A 21,551-nucleotide genomic window follows, 5' to 3' on the forward strand; every position below is an offset into this window, starting at 1 on the left:
CACCTTCAGAGTGTAAAAGAATCATTCTTAAAGCCAAATATTCAGTTCAAGGCACATACGTCATCTGCAGTTGTAAATTTGCATTTAATAGTTCACAGTTCCTGTAAGAGAGGCTAGTTAGGAGGGAAGCCCTCAAGGGTAAATCCCCACACTTACTGCTCATCAGTCATTTTCGCTACGTTGAGATTAATTCAGTAGCTGGTACAGAACACACAGCTTGGGAATACAGAGGCCCAGGCCTCACGCAGACGTTTCCCACTCCTGTAACTGAATGTGCTGACCCGTGCTGACCCATGCTGATAGCTGCCTTCGTCCAGGTGGCAAATGCAGACATGCTACGCTGCCTCCTTCAAATGAGTTCCTCATGTTAGGGGCAAAGGTCACAGCCAAACTCTGCCACTGACAGCCAGTGCCATGGCTTGGAGCCTCTATGTGGATGCAGGCCTCCCCCTCCTCAGTTCAGCTTCATCTACTAGACCGGCTTGGCCATTCACTTTTCAGATGTCTGTGAGCACAGGACTGCAGACTGAACTCTGACTCAAGTTCTTCCATTTGCCAAGCCCGAGGCCTTTTCTGGCTAACCAGCCCTCTCTGCGCCATCTTGTCTCCTGACTCCCACCCTCACCATTCACAGACCATCACGACACAGAGGATGCCAAGTTCTTTTAGTAATTTACCAGCTCCATGCAGGGACATCACAGGGCTGCCCTCCATGAGCAGAGAAGGAGGGCTGCCTGGCAGAGCGTTTCACACTCCAGGTTAGCCAGAAAAAGCATCTTCATTTTTGTTTCCACACAACACTTCTCTGTGAGCCTGTTGGCCAACAGAGTGGCAGCCGATTGTTGGAGGAGCCAGCCAACCATCTTATCTAACTTCAGATTCTTCAGGGCTAGAATCTGTTCACCCCAGAGGCTTAGATGAAGCACATTTGCAGCTACTCGGGCAGATGGTCTCTGCAATAGGAAGGGAAGCTAAAGTTAGAACATCTGTTAATGCTGTCTCAACCCAAAGCCTGCTTTGTTAGTGTGGGTCTTCCTTTCTCTGGTCCCAACCCAGTTCTTCCTCTATCCCATCTCCTACTGATGCCCTTCACTCAGGTGACAAATACTGCCTGCCCCCTCCCCGTGCTCCAAGCTTTTCCACGTGTACACCTCCGCATGGGGTAGCATGCATTGTTGAAATAGCCTTTCCCCTGGGTGGAAAGCCCAGTGCCTCTTGTGCACAGCTATCTGGTCCCTTGTACCAGGTAAGTTGCCTCCTATCATTTCATAACTGGTTGCAGCTGTTATTCTAACCTTCACTGTGCACCAAGATAGCAGGCCATGTACAGAGAGCGGTTAACGGAATGGCAAAACAGTGCTGGGATGCAGTTATGTCTCAGCTCTTTGCACTAAGCCTGCCCCTGAGTCAGCTGCCACTCCAATTATGGCTTCAGACGGGTCTGCCTATGCATTCCTTTATATTAATTTCACAACGTCCAGGTCTGCTCTCAGGAGATGTTTTCCATCTCTCTCTCATCAGTTCTCAGCTATTTCCATGAGCTACATCTCCATTAAACGTTTCTCAAAAATACATCCTTTTCTCTCTGAATAGCTTTTTTTTTTTTTTTTTTTGAGACAGAGTCTTGCACTGTCACCTAGGCCGGAGTGCAGTGGTGTGATCTTGGCTCACTGCAACCTCTGTCTCCCGGGTTCAAGTGATTCTCCTGCTTTAGCCTCCCAAGTAGCTGGCATTACAGGCATGCGCCACGACACCTGGCTAATTTTTGTATTTTTATTACAGATGGGGTTTTACCACATTGACCAGGCTGCTCTGGAACTCCTGGTCCCAAGTGATCCGCCCACCTCAGCCTCCCAAAGTGCTGGGATTATAGGCGTGAGCCACCATGTCTGGCCTCTGAACAACTTTTTAAGCAACTAAAAAAGCCACAGGAGTTGAACTGCTGGGATTCTGACTATGATGTGGCTAGTGCTCCTACTCCTATCTACATTAAAATCTGTTTTTTGTTCTCCTGTAACTAGCCTTTACCTTCCTAACACAGAGGATCTGTCACTGTGGCTCTGGCCCAAACCTGACTTTCACTCTGGAACGAGAACAGAGGTTTCCACCCACACCATCCCCTCGAAGCTGGGGACAGCCTCACCTTGCTGGCCTCTCGCTGGAGCAGTGCCCTCACCAGCTGTCTCACGTCTGGAGGCACTGACTCGGGCAGTGCAGGTAGCTGAGCCTCTTGGTAGCTGCGGCTCTCAAGGTGGGCCTTGCCCTGGCTGTAGAAGGGATTGACAAGCCCGAAGATTTCATAGGCGATGGCTCCCACTGCCCAGGCATCAGCCTTGCTGTAGTCAATCACTGCCCTGGGGCCAGGACGGGCCGTGGACACCTGTTCAGAAGCAGTGGGTGAGATACCATGCTGCCCGCCTATCTAACCTTTTCATGGCCTGCACGTCACCTGATTCACGGGCTGATCTGAACTCTGTCCCAGGGAGGCCGGAGCTTGAGTGAGCTGTGGCTCAGACTCAGAAGGGGTCTGCTTAGACTGCCTGGTTTATGTGACAGGACTCGCACTGCCCTGGAACACGAGGGAAAGTCGGAGGAAAGCGAAGTGCCGGGAAAGAACTTGTGCCAAATTATGGGTCAGAAAAGATGGAGGTGCTGGGTGATCACAGGCATCAAGTCTCCTTCTGCAGTCTGTGGACGCGTGGGGGAAGGGCTGCCGATGGCGCATGACACGCTCGGGACTCACCTCTGGGGCCATCAGGCAGCCGTTTCCGCCCCGATCCACGTACCAGCTGCTGAAGGGCAACTGCAGGCCGATGCTCTCATCAGCCAGGCAGCAGCCAAAATCTGCGATCACCAGCCAGGGGCAGCCGTCTGGGAAGGAGCAAGCAAAGTGACCGATTCTCCTCCCCTCCTTCCCTCCGAGAGGCCCTCCTATGTCCCTACTAAAGCCACCAGCAAGACATGGCTGACGGGCTAATGGCTCGGTGTTGGCCCAGGAGGCCAGCAAGGCCTGAGAGCTGATCAGAAGGGCCTGCTGTGTGAACATGGAAATGCCTCCAGGAAGTATGGGCTGCAAAATCCCCAGGCAAAGGACTGTGTAAGAGCGTGGCTCAATTTAAATCACGTTCTTGCAACTGGAGCTGTTCCCAAGACCAAAGGAGCTAGAGCTTGGTTCAGATGATCTCCAAGGGCCCTTTATGCCCCAAGAGTCTTTGATTTGAATTTGAAACCCCAAATCCAAGCCTAAGAACCAGGAGCATTAAGAATCAGTTATTGCCGGGCGTGGTGGCCTGTAATCCCAGCACTTTGGGGGGCCAAGGCGGATAGATTACCTGAGGTCAGGAGTTCAAGACCAGCCTGGCCAACATGATGAAACCCCCGTCTCTACTAAAAATACAAAAAAAACTAGCCAGGCATGGTGGTGTTTGCCTGTAATTCCAGCTACTCGGGAGGCTGAGACAGGAGAATCACTTGAACCTGGGAGGTGGAAGCTGCAGTGAGCTGAGATGGCGCAATTGCACTCCATCCAGCCTGGGCAACAAAGCAAGACTCTATCTCAATCAATCAATCAATCAATCACTAAGCCAGTTCCTCTAGTCAATTATTTTAAATCTTCTAGATCAAAAATGTGTCAGATGTATGACTCTCCTCTACAATTTTCCCACGCAAGTGGCCATTCAGCTTCTACTTGAATGCTTCCAGTGGTGGGCAACTCATTTCCAAAGGCAATTGGGCTTACATTTGGACAGCTTTCATTGTTTGAAAGTTTTATTTACTTATTTTGAGACAGAGTCTCTCTCTGTCACCAGGCTGGAGTGCAGTGGCATAATCTCGGCTCACTACAACCTCCGCCTCCCGGGTTCAAGCGATTCTCCAGCCTCAACCTCCTGAGTAGCTGGGACTACAGGCATGTGCCACCACACCCAGCTAATTTTTGTATTTTTAGTAGAGATGGGGTTTCACCATGTTGGCCAGGATGGTCTCAATCTCTTGACCTGGTGATCCACCTGCCTCGGCCTCTCAAAGTGCTGGGATTACAGGTGTGAGCTGCCACACCCAGCCGAAAATTATTTTTTATAAATTATTTTTTTTGACAGGATCTCACTCTGCTGCCCAGGCTGGAGTACAGTGGCACATTCATACCTCACTGCAGACTCTTAACTCCAAGGCTAAAGTGATCCTCTGACCTCAGCCTCCCAAGTAGCTGGGGCTACAGGTGCATGCCACCATGCCTGGCTAACTTTTTATCTGGCTAATTTAAAACACACACACACACACACACATATATATGTATTTTTTTTTTTTTTTGGTAGAGAAGGGATCTCACTCTGTTTCCCAGGCTGGTCTTGAACTCCTGGCCTCAAGCAGTCCTCCCACCCTAGCCTCCCAAAGTGTGGGGATTACAGGTGTGAGCCACTGTGCCTGGTCTCTTTATTTATCTAGGAAAACTTGCAGCACTGAGGTCCTTGTTCTTTAAGTGGGCAACAGAAAGGAACTTGGGAAGCGCTGTCTCTCTGCAAAGAGAGAACAAAAGCCCCCGTTCTGAGGGAGAGATTGCTCACCTCTCATGTACAGAGCCAAACGAAGACATGACTTAGAAGACAAAACCAGAGAGGACCTGAAGAGTCAGTCCTAAATGCTCCTGACCCACCCTCTAGTGCCCCTGGAGAGCTCTGATGGTGCAGCAGGTTCCTACCTGGGTCCAGCTCCACAAGGATGTTGTCGGATTTCAGGTCTCTGTGCGCGATGCCCTGTTGAACCAGATGGTCCACGCCCTCCAGCAGCTGCAGCATCATCATGGTGGCGAGGCGGGGGCTGGGTGTGTTCACGCGAAGGTACTGGCGCAGGGTACAGGGATAGCTGGTGGAGAGGGGACAGGGCCTCTGGCTACCACACATCGACAACTCCCAATACCTTTTTTTTTTTTTTGAGATGGAGTCTCGCTCTGTTGCCAGGCTGGAGTGCAGTGGCATGATCTCGGCTCACTGCAACCTTCACCTTCTAGGTTCAAGCAATTCTTCTACCTCAGCCTCCCGAGTAGCTGGGATTACAGGTGCCCGCCACCACACCAGGCTAATTTTTATATTTTTAGTAGAGATGCAGTTTTGCCATGTTGGCCAGGCTGGTCTCAAATTCCTGACCTCAAGTTATCTACCCACCCTGGCCTCCCAAAGTGCTGGGATTACAGGCGTGAGTCACCATGCCTGGGCTCCTAATACCTTAATCACTGTTTGGGTTAGGTTGTTCCTCTTCCCCTTCCAGGAGCATTTTGACTCCCATTTTTCCTCAGCATCCCCCAGCATCCTTTCTGTTCCCTCCCACTCACCATCCTGAAATTAGGAAGTAAGGACTGGGGTTCCCTATGTTCAAAGTAACGGTGCAGATAATTATTTCCTTAAAATAAAATGCCCACTATAACAAAGTTAGGAGATACAGAGGGTGAGGAAGGAGGACTGTTTTTATGTTAAAAACAGATAAGGCCAGCCACAGAAAAGGTTAACAGTCAAATGGACCAAAAGGACTAGGTGACAAGTATGTTTTGGATGAAGATGAGAGTTTGTTTCCATGAAAAATTGTCCCACAGGGAAAATGCTCTCCAGGGCAGATATACTCCCTCTGCATGGCTTTTGTCTCCCGAAGGGTGATGACCCTGTTCTCCGAAACCCCCTGGTTAAGGTGCACGTGGAGGGCAGGGACCAGCTCCCCTTGGGAGATATAGCAGCTCCAAGGCCCTGCTGCGCCACTGCCACTTACTTCTTCATAACGAGGAACAGCGTCCGGCCGTGGCCCAGGCCTTCAGGGTGGAGGCGTGGAGGCAGCACATCAGGGTAGTCAACCAGGGCCCCAGGTAGTAGTGGCACGGAAGAGGTGAAAGCGCGGAGAACCCGGATGATGTTGGGGTGAGGGGCTAGTTGCTTGGGACCTCTCTTGGATTTTCTATTCAGCCAAGTGAGACAAACATATGAGGCCAGCATCAGATACAACACCTGGAAAGACAATAGCCTAAGGCCACACCAACACTGGCACTGACATTCATTGTTCACTTACTATCAAATGTTTACCACAGATTTGCTATGTGCCAGGTACTGTTCTCAAATGGAGAACACATCTGATGACTCCCCTACCCATCCTTCAATCCATCTGTCCATCCATCCATCCGTCCACCCATCCATCCTATCCATCCCAAGTGGCAGAACATAGGTGGAGACACCCTAGAATCAGACTGCCTAGGTTCCAGGTCTACCACTGTAAGTCCTTGGCTGAGTTACAGTAGCCCCAACCTTATCCACAGTTTTGCTTTCTACAACTTCAGTTATCCACAGTCTGAGAAGAGGTGAGTACAAGAAGATATTTAGAGAGAAGAGAGAGAGAGAGGCCACATGCACATAACTTTTATTACAGTATATTGTCATAATTATTCTATTTTATTAGTTATTATCTTTAATTTTTTACTGTGCCTAATTTATAAATTAAACTTTACCATAGGTATGTGTGTATAAGAAAAAACACAAGGGCTGGGTGTGGTGGCTCACACCTGTAATCCCAGCACTTTGGGAGGCTGAGGCGGGCGGATCACGAGGTCAGGAGATCGAGACCATCCTGGCTAACACGGTGAAACCCCGTCTCTACTAAAAATACAAAAAAAAAAAAAATTAGCCAGGCCTGGTGGCAGGCACCTGTAGTCCCAGCTACTTGGGAGGCTGAGGCAGGAGAATGGCGTGAACCTGGGAGGCGGAGCTTGCAGTGAGCCGAGATGGCGCCACTGCACTCCAGCCTGGGCGACAGAGTGAGACTCCGTCTCAAAAACAAACAAACAAACAAACAAACAAACAAAACAAAAAGAAAAAACACAGTATATATAGGGTTTGTTACTATCTGTGGCTTCAGGCATCCACTGGGGGTCTCTCTTGGAATGTGTCCCCTCTGTTCTTCTCTGGGCTCAATCTCCAGGGTGCAAGGGGAATGTAGTGTTAACACTCTGCATAACGTTGTCAATGGGTGGAAGACACTTAGAATTGTGTCTAGCACAGAGGAAGTCTCAGCTGATATTAGCTCTACTATTATTCATTCAACCAATACGCATTGTTTGCATGCTAAGACCAGACATCATGCTGGAATGCTGTGGAACTACGGCACAGAACAAGACAGAGCCCCTGTCCTCACGGATTTGCAGTCTATCAGGGGAGACAGACGTTCATCAATAAGTAATCATGTGAGCTCCCTAAGAGCAAGGACTGTGCCTGAATTTTCTCCGTTATTCCCAGTCTACTACAATAGCTGGCATGGAATATGGGTGTAATAAACCTGTGTTGAATGAGTGAATAGATCCAGAATAGTAGTGGTGGTGTCATCTGCCTGCCCTGGCTGTTCCTTCTCCTGTGGGGAGTGCCCCTCCCACCCCCAAACCACAGCCCTGCTGAGGCACAGTGGCTAGACTTTGGATGGAGTGGCTCTGCCAGCTGTGTGCCAGCCCTGCCCTTCAGCCAAAGCTGGCTGACCCAAGGGGTCACTTACCCCAAGGGCAATGAACCTACAGTGACACTCGAGACCCAGATGGTTGGACAAAGGGAAGGGACGGAAGTAGATCCTCTCTTTGGGAGTGTGAGTGAAGGAATCTGCCAGTCCGCAGTGGAGAGGAAGCCACGAGACTTCACCGGGGCCATGAGGAGCCAGAGGTGAGCAGGCCAAAGGGAAGCAGGAACAGGAGATGCGAGGAAGGAACAGCACGTGGACAGTGGAGCCACGTCCCCACAAGTTCAAGAAATCAGTAACTGGTGGAAATTCCTCCGGCTCACTCCTGTAATCCCAGCACTTTGGGAGGATGAGGCAGGCGACTGCTTGAGCCCAGGAGTTCGAGGCCAGCCTGGGCAACATGGAGGAACCCTGTCTCTACAAAAACTACAAAAATTAGCTAGGCTTGGTGGCATGTGCCTGTAGACCCAGCTACTTGGGAGGCTGAGGTGGGAGGATCACTTGAACCCAGGGAGGTTGAGGCTGCAGTGAGCCAAGATCATGCCACTGCACTCCAGCCTGGGCAACAGAATGAGACCCTGTCTCTGGAAAAAAAAAGAAAAGAAAATTTGAGTTTGTAGAAACCACTTTCTGAAAGGCTGAAACTCCCTCTGCTTATGAGATAAAAGAACTGGCTGAAATCGGTTGGAACCAATAAGGCCAACTACAGCTTGCACAGAACAAGTTTGCTGATGTCACAGCCTGAATTGCCACTGCACGTTTCATACTCACTCCTCCCAAATCTGCACAGGGGACCTGTGAGTTGGCATGAAGAGATAACTGCGCATGTCCAAGGACTGTCCAGACTTCTCCTTTCCTTCCACCAATCACCTGCTAATCTTAGAATCCACCCCTTAAACCTCCTCTAATAAAATTACTGCCTTAAAGCTAGCACAGGGAAACAGGGTTGAATTCGACTCCTGTCTCCATGTGAGTAGACTCACAATAGAAAACTTGGCTTTTCTCAAAAATCCAGTGTCATTGCTTCTAGCACATCAGGCTAGAGCCCCCTTTGCTGCATAACAATCGTGGAGGGAAGTGAATGGGGCAAAGCCTAGACTGTGCTAAGGAGAGAGCAGGGTGCCAGCCTCTCCCAGCGCTGCGTGGTCCCCAGGCTGTGTGGTCCCCAGGCTGTGTGGCTGCAGTCCACGTGTGCCCACGCACTGCTCCTGCTCTTGAGTCAATCTGAGTGGCCCCTGTTCTATGCAAAGGAGCCAGAGCATTGTTTCCACCCTCAAGCCCCTGGGCATCATGATCACAGCCCCAGGCTGTCAGGGCCCCAGCAGGTTTCATGGGAGCTCAGGGGCAGAGGGCTATGGCTGTACTGGGGAGATACATGGCAGGGTCGGGGGCGTCTGAACTGAGACCTGAAATGTGGGAGGAGGGCAGCACAGGTGTAGCCAGCTGTATGCTCAGGAGATGGTCACAGAGGAGCCTGGCATGTTCGGGGAAGGAGCTATGAAGCCAGCGTGGTGGAGTGTAGGGTGCTGATGAGAAGGGTGAGAGATAAGGTGGGAGACGCACTGAGAGGAGCAGGTTGCAAAGCGCCTTGAATCTCCCGGCCCCAGGACAACAGAGGCTAGGAGGAAATGAACCCAGGGTGCTCTCGGGGAAGCTTTTCCCAAGGTGCACCAGCCGTTGAGGTAATGTACCTGCTGCCACAGCCATCCAGTCATTCAACAGGTATTTACTGAGCCCTGGGGGTATGCAGCAAACAAAGAGCGTGTACAGTACAGCTGGAGCAAAAACAACCAACAGAAAAAGACGCGTGATGTGAGGCTGGACAGTGAGAACTGCTAAAGGAACAAAGTCCCTGGAGAGGGACAGGGACTATGTCAGATGGGAGGTCTCGGCAGCAGACATCACGGTGTTCCCGGCAGCAGGACAGCGCCACGTCGGCCGGCTCCCCCTCACGCCACAAGAGGAGGCACTGAGGATCACATTAGCCCCAAAACAGCTGACCTTCAGGTGTCCACTTTCTCCACAAAGGCCTCAGGAGGAGAAGAAGCCACCTGAGCAGCTGACTCCACCAGCCTGCAGGGACTCCAGTCACACTGGACCCCTCCAAACCACGGAAAGGGTTTTCCACGTCCATTCCCTTAATTTCATACTTCTGCCTTCCTGCCTCCGACAGAACGAAGATCTGTAAACCAGTGCTCCAGTAAATCAGCAAAAATGCAGCGACCCACCTCTTCTTGGTGGGCTACAAATATATATACATATATTTTTGAGACAGGATCTCACTCGCTCGCCCGGGCTGGAGTGCAGTGGCATGATCTTGGTTCACTGCAGCCTCAACCTCACTGGGCTCAAACGATCCTCCCATCTCAGCCTCCTGAGTAGCTGGGACCACAGGCATGTGCCACTATGCCTGGCTAAAATTTTTTATATTTTTTGTAGAGGCAGGGTTTCACCATGCTGCCCAGGCTGCTCTTGAACTCCTGGACTCAAGTGATCTGCCTGCCTTGGCCTCCCAAAGTGCTGGGATTACAGGCATGAGCCAGGCTGTAAACATTAAGGTGGGCACAGTACCTCCTCCGTCATAGCCTGCGTGTCAGTCCTCACCACCTGTGCACATGGGCTTTTCTGAGCTGGAAGTGTAGCTGCTGTTCACTTGCTCTTCCCTCTGCTGGGAATGCCTCTTCCCTACTCCTCTGCCCAAGTAATACCAATTCATCCTTCACAAGGTGGCACAAACTTTCCCTCTGAGAAGTCTTTCTGAGCAGCCCCTCCTCTGCAGCACACGCCTCCGCTGGGCTCCCTCAGCCCGAGCATACTCAATTCTAGCACTTACACCCTGGGCCCTCTGCTGCCACACTGAGAGCTCTGGGCCAACAGACCACTTTTTGTTTTTTTAAAAATCTCTTAACACCATCAGTGCACATAACTATTAGTGAAACGAGTGTTCCCTCCGGTGGGGACAGAGTTCAGTTTATTCCGATAGGTGGCGCTCTACCCGTGCATTTCTTAGGAGGAATCAGAGAACCGCGATCAATCATGCAACACTGTGAATTGGGCCTTTTTGGGTGGCCTTCTCTCCCCTGCTCCAATGTGAATTACACATGGGCATCATCATTTGGCGTCAGATCACCTGCAATCTTTCCCAAGTGAAATTATCCACTAACTGAAAATCTATCACCATCATTAAGCCTTAATTATCTACTGTCATGTCAGACACTATACCAGGTGCTGACGACACAAGTGATGGATGAAGATGCTCTCAAAGAAGCCCCAGTCAGTCCGGCAGGCAGTGGGCACTGACCTGTAAGTGACTGCTCCATACTCCCCGGCCAAGGCCACTCGGCTCGCTGGGACCAGCTCCTGGCTCATTGTGTTCAAGATAGCTTCGCTGGAGGAACCTGCCTGGAACACCCACAAGGAACCCAGGGTTACACAGGCCAGAGCAGAACACTAAGTTCCTTGTAAGCCCTGCCTGTAACCTGGAGCAGGACAGCTGCTCTGACCTTCGAGATAAGATGACCTCTCTTAAGTGGTAGGCTGAGACAAGCTACTCCTGGGAGTCAGACAGAGGTACCATCCACGCCAACTCAGAGGATGCTTCACGCTCCTCAAACTCTTGCAGCCTAGGTGCCAGGGCTGGAGGAGATGCCAAGGTGATCAGGGTATGGGGTGCTGCTTCCTGCCATCGGTGCCTCTGGTCCCCACCAGTTTGAAAATGATCACTGGATCAGTAACTCATTCTGCAGGCTCCCTTCACCAGCCAGGCCAGAGCCTGACATGCTCCACCCTGGGTGAAGTTGTACTGAATCATGGAACAGCCTTCCTCCATCTTCTACAATGAACAGACAAAACCCAAAGAGTGGGGAAAGCACCTTATTATCCTCATTGTATTAGGAAGGGCTCTCAGGACATATGAAACCTGTATCAAGAAGATCCTGTAAGAATGAACAATCTTGTAGCTTCTGTGAATGCAACAGCTGTCATGCCCCAACCAGTGCATGTTGTGATGCTAAGACTGAATGTTTCGCAGGCAAAGGATTTGGCTGCTTGTTAGCTATTAACTCAGCTTGGAGTGCAACAGTCTAATAACCTTCATTCCCCAAATCAGAACAAGAAACTGCATCCTCTAGCGCCCACCATGAACAGCTGTGGCCACTTCCCACTTCGGCCTTGAATGGATGGGCCCAAGGATGGGCAGGAGACAGCATCGGGTCTTGATACATTTTTAAAGCCCACTTAGCAATGGCAAGGTAAATAAATTAAGTGGACAGAAATTGTTTTCGTGGGGGAAAAATACTCTTCAATTTCCCAAAGGACTCAACTGTTGAGTCCTTCCAAGAGTTGAGAACAGGGAGTTGACAGGCAAGCCTCTGAGCTGGAGGGGGGCTTGCAGAGTGAGCTTAGAGGAAAGAGATCCAGTTCCCCCTCTCCAGTGAGGCAGGTTACAGGAAGGAGGGGATGGTGAACTGACCAATCAGGGTAGAAACCAGTGGTTTAGGCCCTTGTTACTCAAAGTGCAGTTGACAGAGCAGTGGCATTGGTATCATGTGGGAGCTTACTGGGAAGGCAGAATCTCAGGCCCCACCTCTGACCTGCTGAATCAGAATCTACCTTTGGGGTTTTTTTTTTTTTGAGACAGGGTCTCACTCTGTTACCCATGTTAGAGTGCAGTGCCACAATCTTGGATCACTGCAGTCTCTTCCTCTTGGACTCAAGTGATTCTCCCACTTCAGCTACCAGCCACCCAAGTAGCTAAGACTACAGGTGCAAACTGTCACACCTGGCTAATTTTTGTATTTTTCATAGAGATGGGGTTTCATCATGTTGCCCAGGGTGGTCTCGAACTCCTGAGCTCAAGTGATTGGCCTCCCAAAGTGCTGGGATTACAGGCGTGGTCCACCATGCCTGGCCAGAATCTACCTTTGAACCTAATCCCTGGGTGATCTGTGGGCAGAATACAATTTGAAACATTCTGGTCTACTTCTGTGTAACAGGGAGGCAGCCTGACTATACAATAAGCACCTTTCCTGTGAAGAATCTGTCTTTTCCTACCTACTTCCTAGAAAAAAATCCCCACCAGGCTCACTAAGATGGGCATTTTGAGAACATCTCCTTTAAAGATGAAAGGCCTGGTGCTTACCGAGATGTTCCACATCATCTTGATGGCCAAGGGGAAGGCAGGGGCCCCCAGAGCTTGCTCCTGCTCTTCTCCTGGTGCACTGGTACCTGGGCCTCTCCCTGGAAGCGACCCGGTGCTCTTTGTCACCTCCAGGTTCTGGGGCAATGTAGGCATGGTGGCTTCATACACAGCGGCACTGCAGCCCTTGCCAATGGACTGCCCTATCAGATACTCCTCCAGCCGAAAGCCCTGCCAGCGTCTTGTGTCCAACGGGTCAGGCCCTGGCTTGCTTTTCTGGGTAAAAATTGCCTGTGAGGAAAAAAGAATGCACCATGAGCCAGGGAGCCTAGGAAGGTCCAAGAAAAGGGAAACGGGAGGCAGAGAGAGGTACAGCGAAGCATGGTCCGCAAACCGCACCGACCAGATCAATAAACCAGAAAAACACAACCCAACCGGGTTCTACTGCTCAGCCTGGGTCCAGGCCATCTTCTTTCTCATTATTCAGAAGGATTTTTCTCAAACTCTGTTGCTTCACTGTGATCACAATACTCAATGATCTGAGGGGTCAGAAACCCTGCGTCCTATAGCCAGTGCGCCTCTCCCTGCTGCCTTCACTCCCCAGCAGAGCTCTGGAGGTGTCTGATTATGGAGACAGCTCGCTCTCCAAAGACCTTGGCAGACGGCTCCTGGGCAACTAGCAGGAGTGTGTGATCCACAGTGATCTCAGAGGGTCTGGCAGGCAAGTGGGTAAGATCAGGCGCATCCCCAGAGCAGAGGGATTCAGTCCCGTCTTTCTGTCTCTGCCTCTTAAGGCTCCGATGGGGCTACTCTGTCCAGAAAGGTAACAAGAGTACAAGAGTTCAGACAGAAATGGATGGAGGTGCAGGTGCTGGGGGCAGTGCTGCACTGAGAAAGAGGCCATGTGACAAAAATCTGGCTCTTCCCCTGCTTCAGGCAGCGGTGACGTCACTCTTCCAGTCACCCAGGCTCCACTTTCCCTCTCAAATGGTCTGATCTGCTGAGCTCTTCCTTTCCAAGGTTAGTCACCCCTGGGTGACAGGCACAGCTCTGCATATGCCCCTTGGTCGTAGCCTACCAGGCACCATCTCTAGACTACCCCACTCTCAGTGCCGTGCCTTCCGTGCTCTGAGCCACATCAAAATACATTGCTTTCATGTGTCACTCGGCTGTTCACCAGACTGTCCAGGATCTTATCTGTGTTCTGGCTGCGGCCAGGCTGGTCTGCACACTGCCTGCACTCATCCTTTGGGTGCCTCTCTCTGAAAGCTGCTCACAGCATCCTTCCAGCCCCTGTTTCTATGGTGTCGCTCTGTCTGGCTCATCCCTGCTCAGCCATCAAGCCCAACTCAAGCTCCTCCTTCCTCTGTGACCAGCCCTGATGACCCAGCTCATAGCAACTTTCCTTCTAGAGGGTTCCTAAAGCACCTGGTATCTGTAAGCAACTTAACCTTGCACTATAACTTTGAACTTTTAAAAAAAATGAAAGTCCAGGCCGGGCGCAGTGGCTCACGCCTGTAATCCCAGCACTTTGGGAGGCCGAGGCAGGCAGATCATGAAGTCAGGAGTTCAAGACCAGTCAACATAGTGAAACCCCGTCTCTACTAAAAATACAAAAAATTAGCCGGGTGTGATGGTGTGCACCTGTAATCCCAGCTATTCGGGAGGCTGAGGCAGGAGAAATGAGTGAATCCGGGAGGCGGAGGGTGCAGTGAGCCGAGATAATGCCATTGCACTCCAGCCTGGGTGACAGTGTGAGACTCCGTATCAAAAAAAAAAAAAAAAAAAAAAATCCATCTTCCCTTATAAACTCCATGGAGCAGAATCAACGTGTGTTTGTGTGTGTGTGTGTGTATATATAAAATATATATACACATTATATATAACATATACTATATACTATTATATGTAACATATAGTATATATAACATATATACACATATTATATGTTATATATACACATTATACACATACTTTTATAATATAAGTTTTTAGAGCTTGCTACTAGCACACTCCTGCTAGTTGCCCAGGCTGGGGTGCAGTGGTGCAGCTATAGCTCACTGCAGCCTCAAACTCCTGGGCTCAAGCAATCCTCCCACCTCAGCCTCCCAAGTAGCTGGGACTATTGGCACATGCCACCATGCCTAGCTAATTTTTTAATATTTTGTGGGAACAAGGTCTCACTATGTTGTCCCAGCTGGGCTTCAACTCCTGAACTCAAGAGATTCTCTCACCTTGGCCTCCCAAAGTGCTAGCATTACAGGCATGAGTCACCATACCTGGCTTCAGAATTTTTTAAATGTGAAATTAACTCCAGCAAAAGTAGCCAATGAAAACAAATTTTTCCCCCCCAGACGGAGTCTTGCTCTGTCACCAGGCTGGAGTGCAGTGGTGCGATCTCAGCTCACTGCAACCTCTGCGTCCCGGGTTCAAGGAATTCTCCTGCCTCAGCCTCCCGAGTAGCTGGGATTACAGGCGCCCACCACTGCGCCCGGGTAATTTTTGTATTTTTAGTAGAGACAGGGTTCCACCATGTTGGCCCGGCTGGTCTGGAACTCCTGACCTCGTGATCCGCCCACCTCCGCCTCCCAAAGTGCTGGGATTACAGGCATGAGCCACTGTGCCTGGCACCCCCAAATTTTTTTATGTGAAATTGATAACTAATAATATTTTCAGGCATAGGAGGGTGAGGTGTGTGAAGAGGGTGTGTGAATGGTAAGTTTAGGAGGATCAATCTCCTCAGTTAAAAAAGCCTCTTTAGTTTTAAGCAGGATTAGTCACATTTCCCATCCTTAGCTTCTGCCAGTTAAGCTGTGGCAAAAGACAAGGTCAGGGTCTGGGGACTAGGTCAGATGTCACCTGTCACCCCAAACTGGCCAGAGCTCAAACATGAGACAGTGGTGATGAGCAATAAAAACCGGGCTGGAAACCAGGAAACCCAGGAGCCACTGCTTGACCCTAACAGCTGTGTCCTTGGGCAAGTCACTCCCTCTTCCACTACCTAAGCCCTAACCTAAAAAATGCAGGGGTTGTGCTAACTTAGTGAGTGGCTCCACACCCCAGGAAGAAGAGTGACCTCCCTGGAAGAAGATGGAATTCTGCCAGCGGCCAGGCTTCAGACCTGAACTGCACCCCTGGCTCCTCCCTGGCTCTCCAGCCTGCCCGCCTACTCTGCGGCTTTTAGACTTTGCCAATATCCACAGGGAGCCAGGTCCTCAAAATAAATCTGCCTCTAAATAGACACCTCCTATTGGTTCCGTTTGGAGAATCCTCACTAACAAAGACCTTGGTTGGGCAAAAACAGAAGTCTTGTGCTATTTTAAGCATTTAAAAAGCCCAAGAACTCTTGTGTATCCAGTCAGCAGGGATAACTACACAGGTAACTAAAATGTCAGGTCTGTTTTTCTCGCCGTTCATAGTTTTTACTGCGGTTTCAGCTCTGTCACTACTAATCCTTTGGTTAAACCGTGGAGGCAGCCTGACTCAGTGGTTAAGGGCACTGCCTTTTATTAGCTGTGTGACTTTGAGCAAGTCCCTTCACCTGAGGACTTTCCTTCTCCATAAATTAGGGACGACAACTACCTCAAAGGGATAGGAATATTATGATTTACTTGTCAGTGCATTTTAGAAAATTAACACAAAGCGTTCTGCTGTGCTGCGACTGGAGCTGCAATCGGCAGCATGTCTTCATTTGAGGAAGGGAAACATTAAAACAAATGGGAGGTGCTGGTTTTATTTATAGCAGCCGATCAGTAATGGTGAAACAGATGAGCTTTAATGCCCCTCTCCCCGCCCTACTCCGGCCGAAGCCTCGGCCCTCGACCGGCCCAGGGCCCCGCCTCCACACCTAGCCCTGCCCCTGGCCGCATGCCCCGCCCCCGCCCGGCCCAGGACCCGACCCCGCGCTTAGCTCCGTCCTCCGCCCGGCTTAGGACCCGGCCCGCTCACCTGGATCTCCTGACAGGCCGAGACCGCCCGTCGGCTCTCCGCCTGCTTCTCCTCGATGAGGCTCAGCCCTAGCCCGAAGGCCAGAAAGACTGCCCGGCCGCAAGGGCCCGCGCAGCCCCAGGCCCGCACCAGGAACTGCCGCTGCAACCGCGCCGCCAGCCCGGCCACCGACTGGCGAAAGAAGCGGAGGCGGTTGGGGAGCCCGAGACCGATCCTGCGAGGCTCCGCGCCCGGTCCTGCGGCCCAGCCCGGACGCTCCCCGCGCACACAGCCCGCCGCCGGGCCCGGCCGCCCCAAGCCGTAGGCCCGGCCCGGCTTGCCGGTGAAGCGCAGCAGCAGCTCTCGACCCAGCTGCAGGCCGCGGCCCAGCGCCTGTCGCACCGCCATGGTGGCGCTGCGGCCCGGTGTCCCCGCCGCCGCTACCACCACCACCGGCGTCCCCCGCCGGTCACAACAAACTCCGGGGCGGCGCCTCTGCGCAGGCGCAGGCGCTGGTGGGCGGGGCCGGACCCCGCGGCAGTTCCCCGACTCGGCGCGCGGGGGCGCTGTGCTCGCACTGGCGCCTCTAGCAGTGACTTTCCCTTTGCACTTTGGACCCACTTGGAGGGCTTGCCGGTTCAGGCAGGTCCTGAATGTGAACAGCACTGGTCCTGGCCAAAATCGAGAAGTCGAGAAGGGAAACTGATATTTATTGCCAACTACCGTGCCAGACCCTTTACGTCTTTTAATTTATTTAACAGCTCCACCAAAAAGATAAAAATGCCGTTTTTATAGATGAGAAAACCGAAGCATAGTAAGGGCAGCATTCGAGGTCTTGGGCAGGTACCTAGCAGTGCTGACTTAAAGTTCGCGTTGTCCTAACTTGAATGCTTGCCCTCCTCGATGCCGTTAGGCTGCAGTATGTGTCCTCAGTCTCGGGGATTTTGAAGACCCCAAGAGAAATCTCACCCAAAGGACACAATTTATGAATGAGTGTGCTTAGGTCCCAAGATAGCAGCTTGCCCAAAGCCACACCGTTTGTTTAATGGCATAGGCCTGCTCACCACAGAACAAACACACACACACACACACACACACACACACACATTACTGAAACAGTTTGCTGAAAGAGTTGTTCACCTGTCCCCTGGCCAAGGGTCCACCCCATAGCCAAGTAAGCCCAGAGGACAGAACTGTTCAGATAAAGAATCCCCCCTTCAGCAACAGCTCCTATCTACATGACTTTTGACTTCATATTTAAGGAGAAAGGAATTTATGAACAGAAGCCATAGTCTCTGGCTTCAGCAGCAGGGAGACAAGATGGTGGATCCCCATGCCATTACCCCCAAGACCCAGGGCCTATATGCTATAGGAAAGGAATGTGAAGGACATTTGAAGTCAGTCCCCCAGGGAAAGGCAAGAATGCTGTGTGAATCTGCCTAAGGGCAGGATTTATGATAAGTACATGCTTTTACACAAGGAACAATAATAAACTGGAAATCTTAGAGGCCTTGCTGAAAGCTGGTTATTCAGAAGTCAACTTGGTTGGGGGGGGTGTGGTGGCTCATGGCCTGTAATCCCAGCATTCTGGGAGACTGAGGCAGGTGGATCTCTTGAGACCAGGAGTTTGTGACCAGCCTGGCCAACGTGGCAAAACACCATCTCTACTAAAAATACAAAAACTAGCTGGGCGAGGTGGCACATGCCTTTAATCCCAGCTACTCAGGTGGCTAATGCAATCGAGATTCGATTGAACCCAGGAGGTGAAAGTTGTAGTGAGCAAAGATCACACCACTGCACTCTATCCTGGGCGACAGAGTGAGACTCTGTCTCAGAACAAAACCGAAAAACCAATAAAACACATCAACTGGGTGGATTAGCATCCAAGATCGGGTTGCTTTAGCTTGCACAGAGTGTGTGTGTGTGTGTGTGTGTGTGTGTGTGTGTTTATGTTCTGGTCTCTCTCATAATCTTCCTTAAGGGAGGAATTTTATGATTTTTTTTTTTTTTTTTTGAGACGGAGTCTCACTCTGTCGCCCGGGCTGGAGTGCAGTGGCTGGATCTCAGCTCACTGCAAGCTCCGCCTCCCGGGTTCACGCCATTCTCCTGCCTCAGCCTCCCGAGTAGCTGGGACTACAGGTGACCGCCACCTCGCCCGGCTAGTTTTTTTTTTTTTTATATTTTTTAGTAGAGATGGGGTTTCACCATGTTAGCCAGGATGGTCTCGATCTCCTGACCTCGTGATCCGCCCGTCTCGGCCTCCCAAAGTGTTGGGATTACAGGCTTGAGCCACCGCGCCCAGCCGGAATTTTATGATTCTTGTGATATCCAATCACATTTATTTGGGAGACAGGCATAGATGAATTTCCCATTTGTATAGAGGCGCATGAATATCAAATATTGTCTTTAATTTTTTGGATCAACCTCAGGGAATTTTTAATTATAATTTTAAATGCTCCACTGAAGTTGTCATTTGAAGAATGATAAGGGAAAGAAAGTTGGAGAAATCTCACACTCCAGTAACCACAGGCTCACTCATGGAAATTTAGTTGGGGCACAGATGAGTGGAATTTAAAGTTTAAATCCACTCGTCTGAAGCCAGGTTTGCAGTGATTCACTCCAGCACTTGGGGAGGCTGAGGCGGGAGGATTGTTGAGGCCAGGAGTTCAAGACCAGCCTGGGCAACATAGGGAGATTCCGTCATTACAGATAGTAATAATTTAAAAGACCCTAGCGAGGCATGGTGGCATGTGCCTGAGGTCCCAGCTACTTGGGAGTCTGAGGCAGGAGGATTGCTTGAGTCCAGGAGGTTGAGGATGCAGTGGGCTGTGATTGTGCCACTCCATTCTCCGCTCCAGTCTGGGTGACAGAGTGAGACTCTGTCTTAAAAATAAAATAAAAAAAATCTCATCTGCTGTGTCTCATTACTATAAACCAAAAATAAGGCCCTAAGCTCCCCAACTGACTAAATGGACCCCCTCTGGGCCAGAGAAAACCTAAAACTAAATTTCAGGCCATGACAGGAAGGGAGGTTGGACACGCCTCCTTATACCCCCTCCCTTTTGGAGTTTAGCCACAACTGACCAGCATTAATATTCAATAGTGCACATAACACTGACAAAACAGACTCTCTAGCAATAAGATACCAAATTCCAACCTGACGCTGGTATTGTAACCGTCCATTGGGTTCTCCTTGTTTGTTGCCTGGACAGAGCTGATTTATCAAGACAGGGGAATTGCAATAGAGAATGGGTTTAATTCTTGCAGAGCCAGCTGTATGGGAAACCAGAGTTTTATTATTACTCAAATCAGTTTCCCTGAAAACTCAAGGATGGTGGTTTTTATGGATAATTTGGTGAGTAGGGGGTCAGAAAGTGGGGAGCGCTGATTGGTTGGGTCAGAGATGAAATCACAGGGAGTTGAAGCCGTCCTCTTGTGCTGAGTCAGCACAAAAACCTTGGCTTCTGCAACCCACGTTATCTTAACTCAAGCATTTCTTTCTACTGAGTTCAATTCTTCAGACAAAGCTTAACTCTTTCAACCAACTGCCAGTCAGAAAATCTTTGACTCCACCTAGAACCTATGAGCATCCACTGCTTTGAGATGTTCCACCTTTCCAGGCTGAACCAATGTATACCTTCCATGTATTGATTTATGGTTTTGCCTGTCACTTCTGTCTCTCTAAAATGTATAAAACCAAGCTGTAACCCGGCCACCTTGGGCATCCTTTCTCAGGACCTCTTGAGACTGTACTCTGAGCCATGATCGCTCATACTGGCTCAGAATAAACCTCTTTAAATATTTTACACAATTTGGCTTTTTTTTTTTTTTGGTCAATGTTACCATTATAGCTCCTCTCTTTAATGTTTATAGAGAAGAAACAAGAGGTTCTCTGAGATATTTAATGTTTCAACTACAAGGATTTTCTTTAATCTCCCAGGAACATAACCTTTTAGTATAAGGCTTATGATGACCACACCGCTTATAAGACATTGTATTGGTTGTGTTGAGTTAAAGAGTGCATTTGTTTTAAGCCTTTGCATTTGTTCCCCTGAGCTGCAAATGAACTCACTGGACCTGCGATACGTAATCCATCAGCTGGAAATGAAATCTCCAGACTAATGTTAATTAACCTTCCATTGTAGGCTGGACTTACTCACTTCTGCATCTGCAGAAAAATCTAAGTTGCTTCCGACAGGTCTGAATCAAGCACAGCATGAAGCTTGATTCTTTGGCAGACATCTGTATGGAATGGACAAGTAAGTGGATTTTGGAAGAGAGAGACTTCCAGCAGGGATTGCAGGGATTCCACCTTCTCACCTCTCAGGTCAGAGATACAGACTTACCGTGGCAGGGGCACAGGCATGCGTTTCCCAGGGACAATGGTCCTGACTCCATTCATCCCTGTCTATCCTTGTAAGACGGAAAAATTCTTTTTATGGTGGTGCCATGGATATCAGGCCTCAAGGAATCGTCTTGAGATTCTCCCATAACATCTCCCATTTATTTATTTATTTATTTGTTTATTTATTTATTTATTTATGAGACAGGGTCTTGCTCTGTCCCCCAGGCTAGAGTGCAGTGGTACGATCATGAGTCATTGCAGTCTTGAATTCATGGGCTCAAGCAACCTTCCTGCCCCAGCTTTCCGAATAGCTGGGACTACAGCTCACACCACCATGTCCAGCTAATTTAAAAAATGTTTTGCTGAGCTCACGCCTGTAATCCCAGCACTTTGGGAGGCCGAGGCGGGTGGATCACCTGAGGTCGGGAGTTCAAGACCAGCCTGACCAACATGGAGAAACCCCGTATCTACTAAAAATACAAAAATTAGCCGGGCATGGTGGCGCATGCCTATAATCCCAGCTATTTGAGAGGCTAAGGCAGGAGAATTGCTTGAACCCAGGAGGTGGAGGTTGCAGTGAGCTGAGATCGTGCCATTGCACTCCAACCTGGGCAAAAAGAGCGAAACTCCATCACACACACACGCAAAAAAAAAGTTTTGTAGAGATGG

The 21,551-nt window shown here is 50.1% G+C and overlaps 1 protein-coding gene across 1 annotated transcript; it reads right to left on the reverse strand.

The window, feature by feature from the left end:
• Nucleotides 1-65: 65 nt before the first annotated feature.
• PINK1 (PTEN induced kinase 1) lies at nt 66-17,035 on the reverse strand. The gene is made up of 8 exons (XM_007980206.3): nt 16,559-17,035; nt 12,614-12,901; nt 10,775-10,875; nt 5,755-5,937; nt 4,697-4,860; nt 2,744-2,871; nt 2,144-2,380; nt 66-953 (listed from the first exon to the last, which is right to left on the reverse strand). Exons 1-8 carry the CDS (start codon nt 16,943-16,945, stop codon nt 696-698), a joined length of 1,746 nt encoding a protein of 581 aa, XP_007978397.3. The 5' UTR covers nt 16,946-17,035; the 3' UTR covers nt 66-695.
• Nucleotides 17,036-21,551: the final 4,516 nt, after the last annotated feature.

This window comes from Chlorocebus sabaeus, chromosome 20, assembly GCF_047675955.1.
Source record: "Chlorocebus sabaeus isolate Y175 chromosome 20, mChlSab1.0.hap1, whole genome shotgun sequence".
Taxonomy (NCBI): domain Eukaryota; kingdom Metazoa; phylum Chordata; class Mammalia; order Primates; family Cercopithecidae; genus Chlorocebus; species Chlorocebus sabaeus.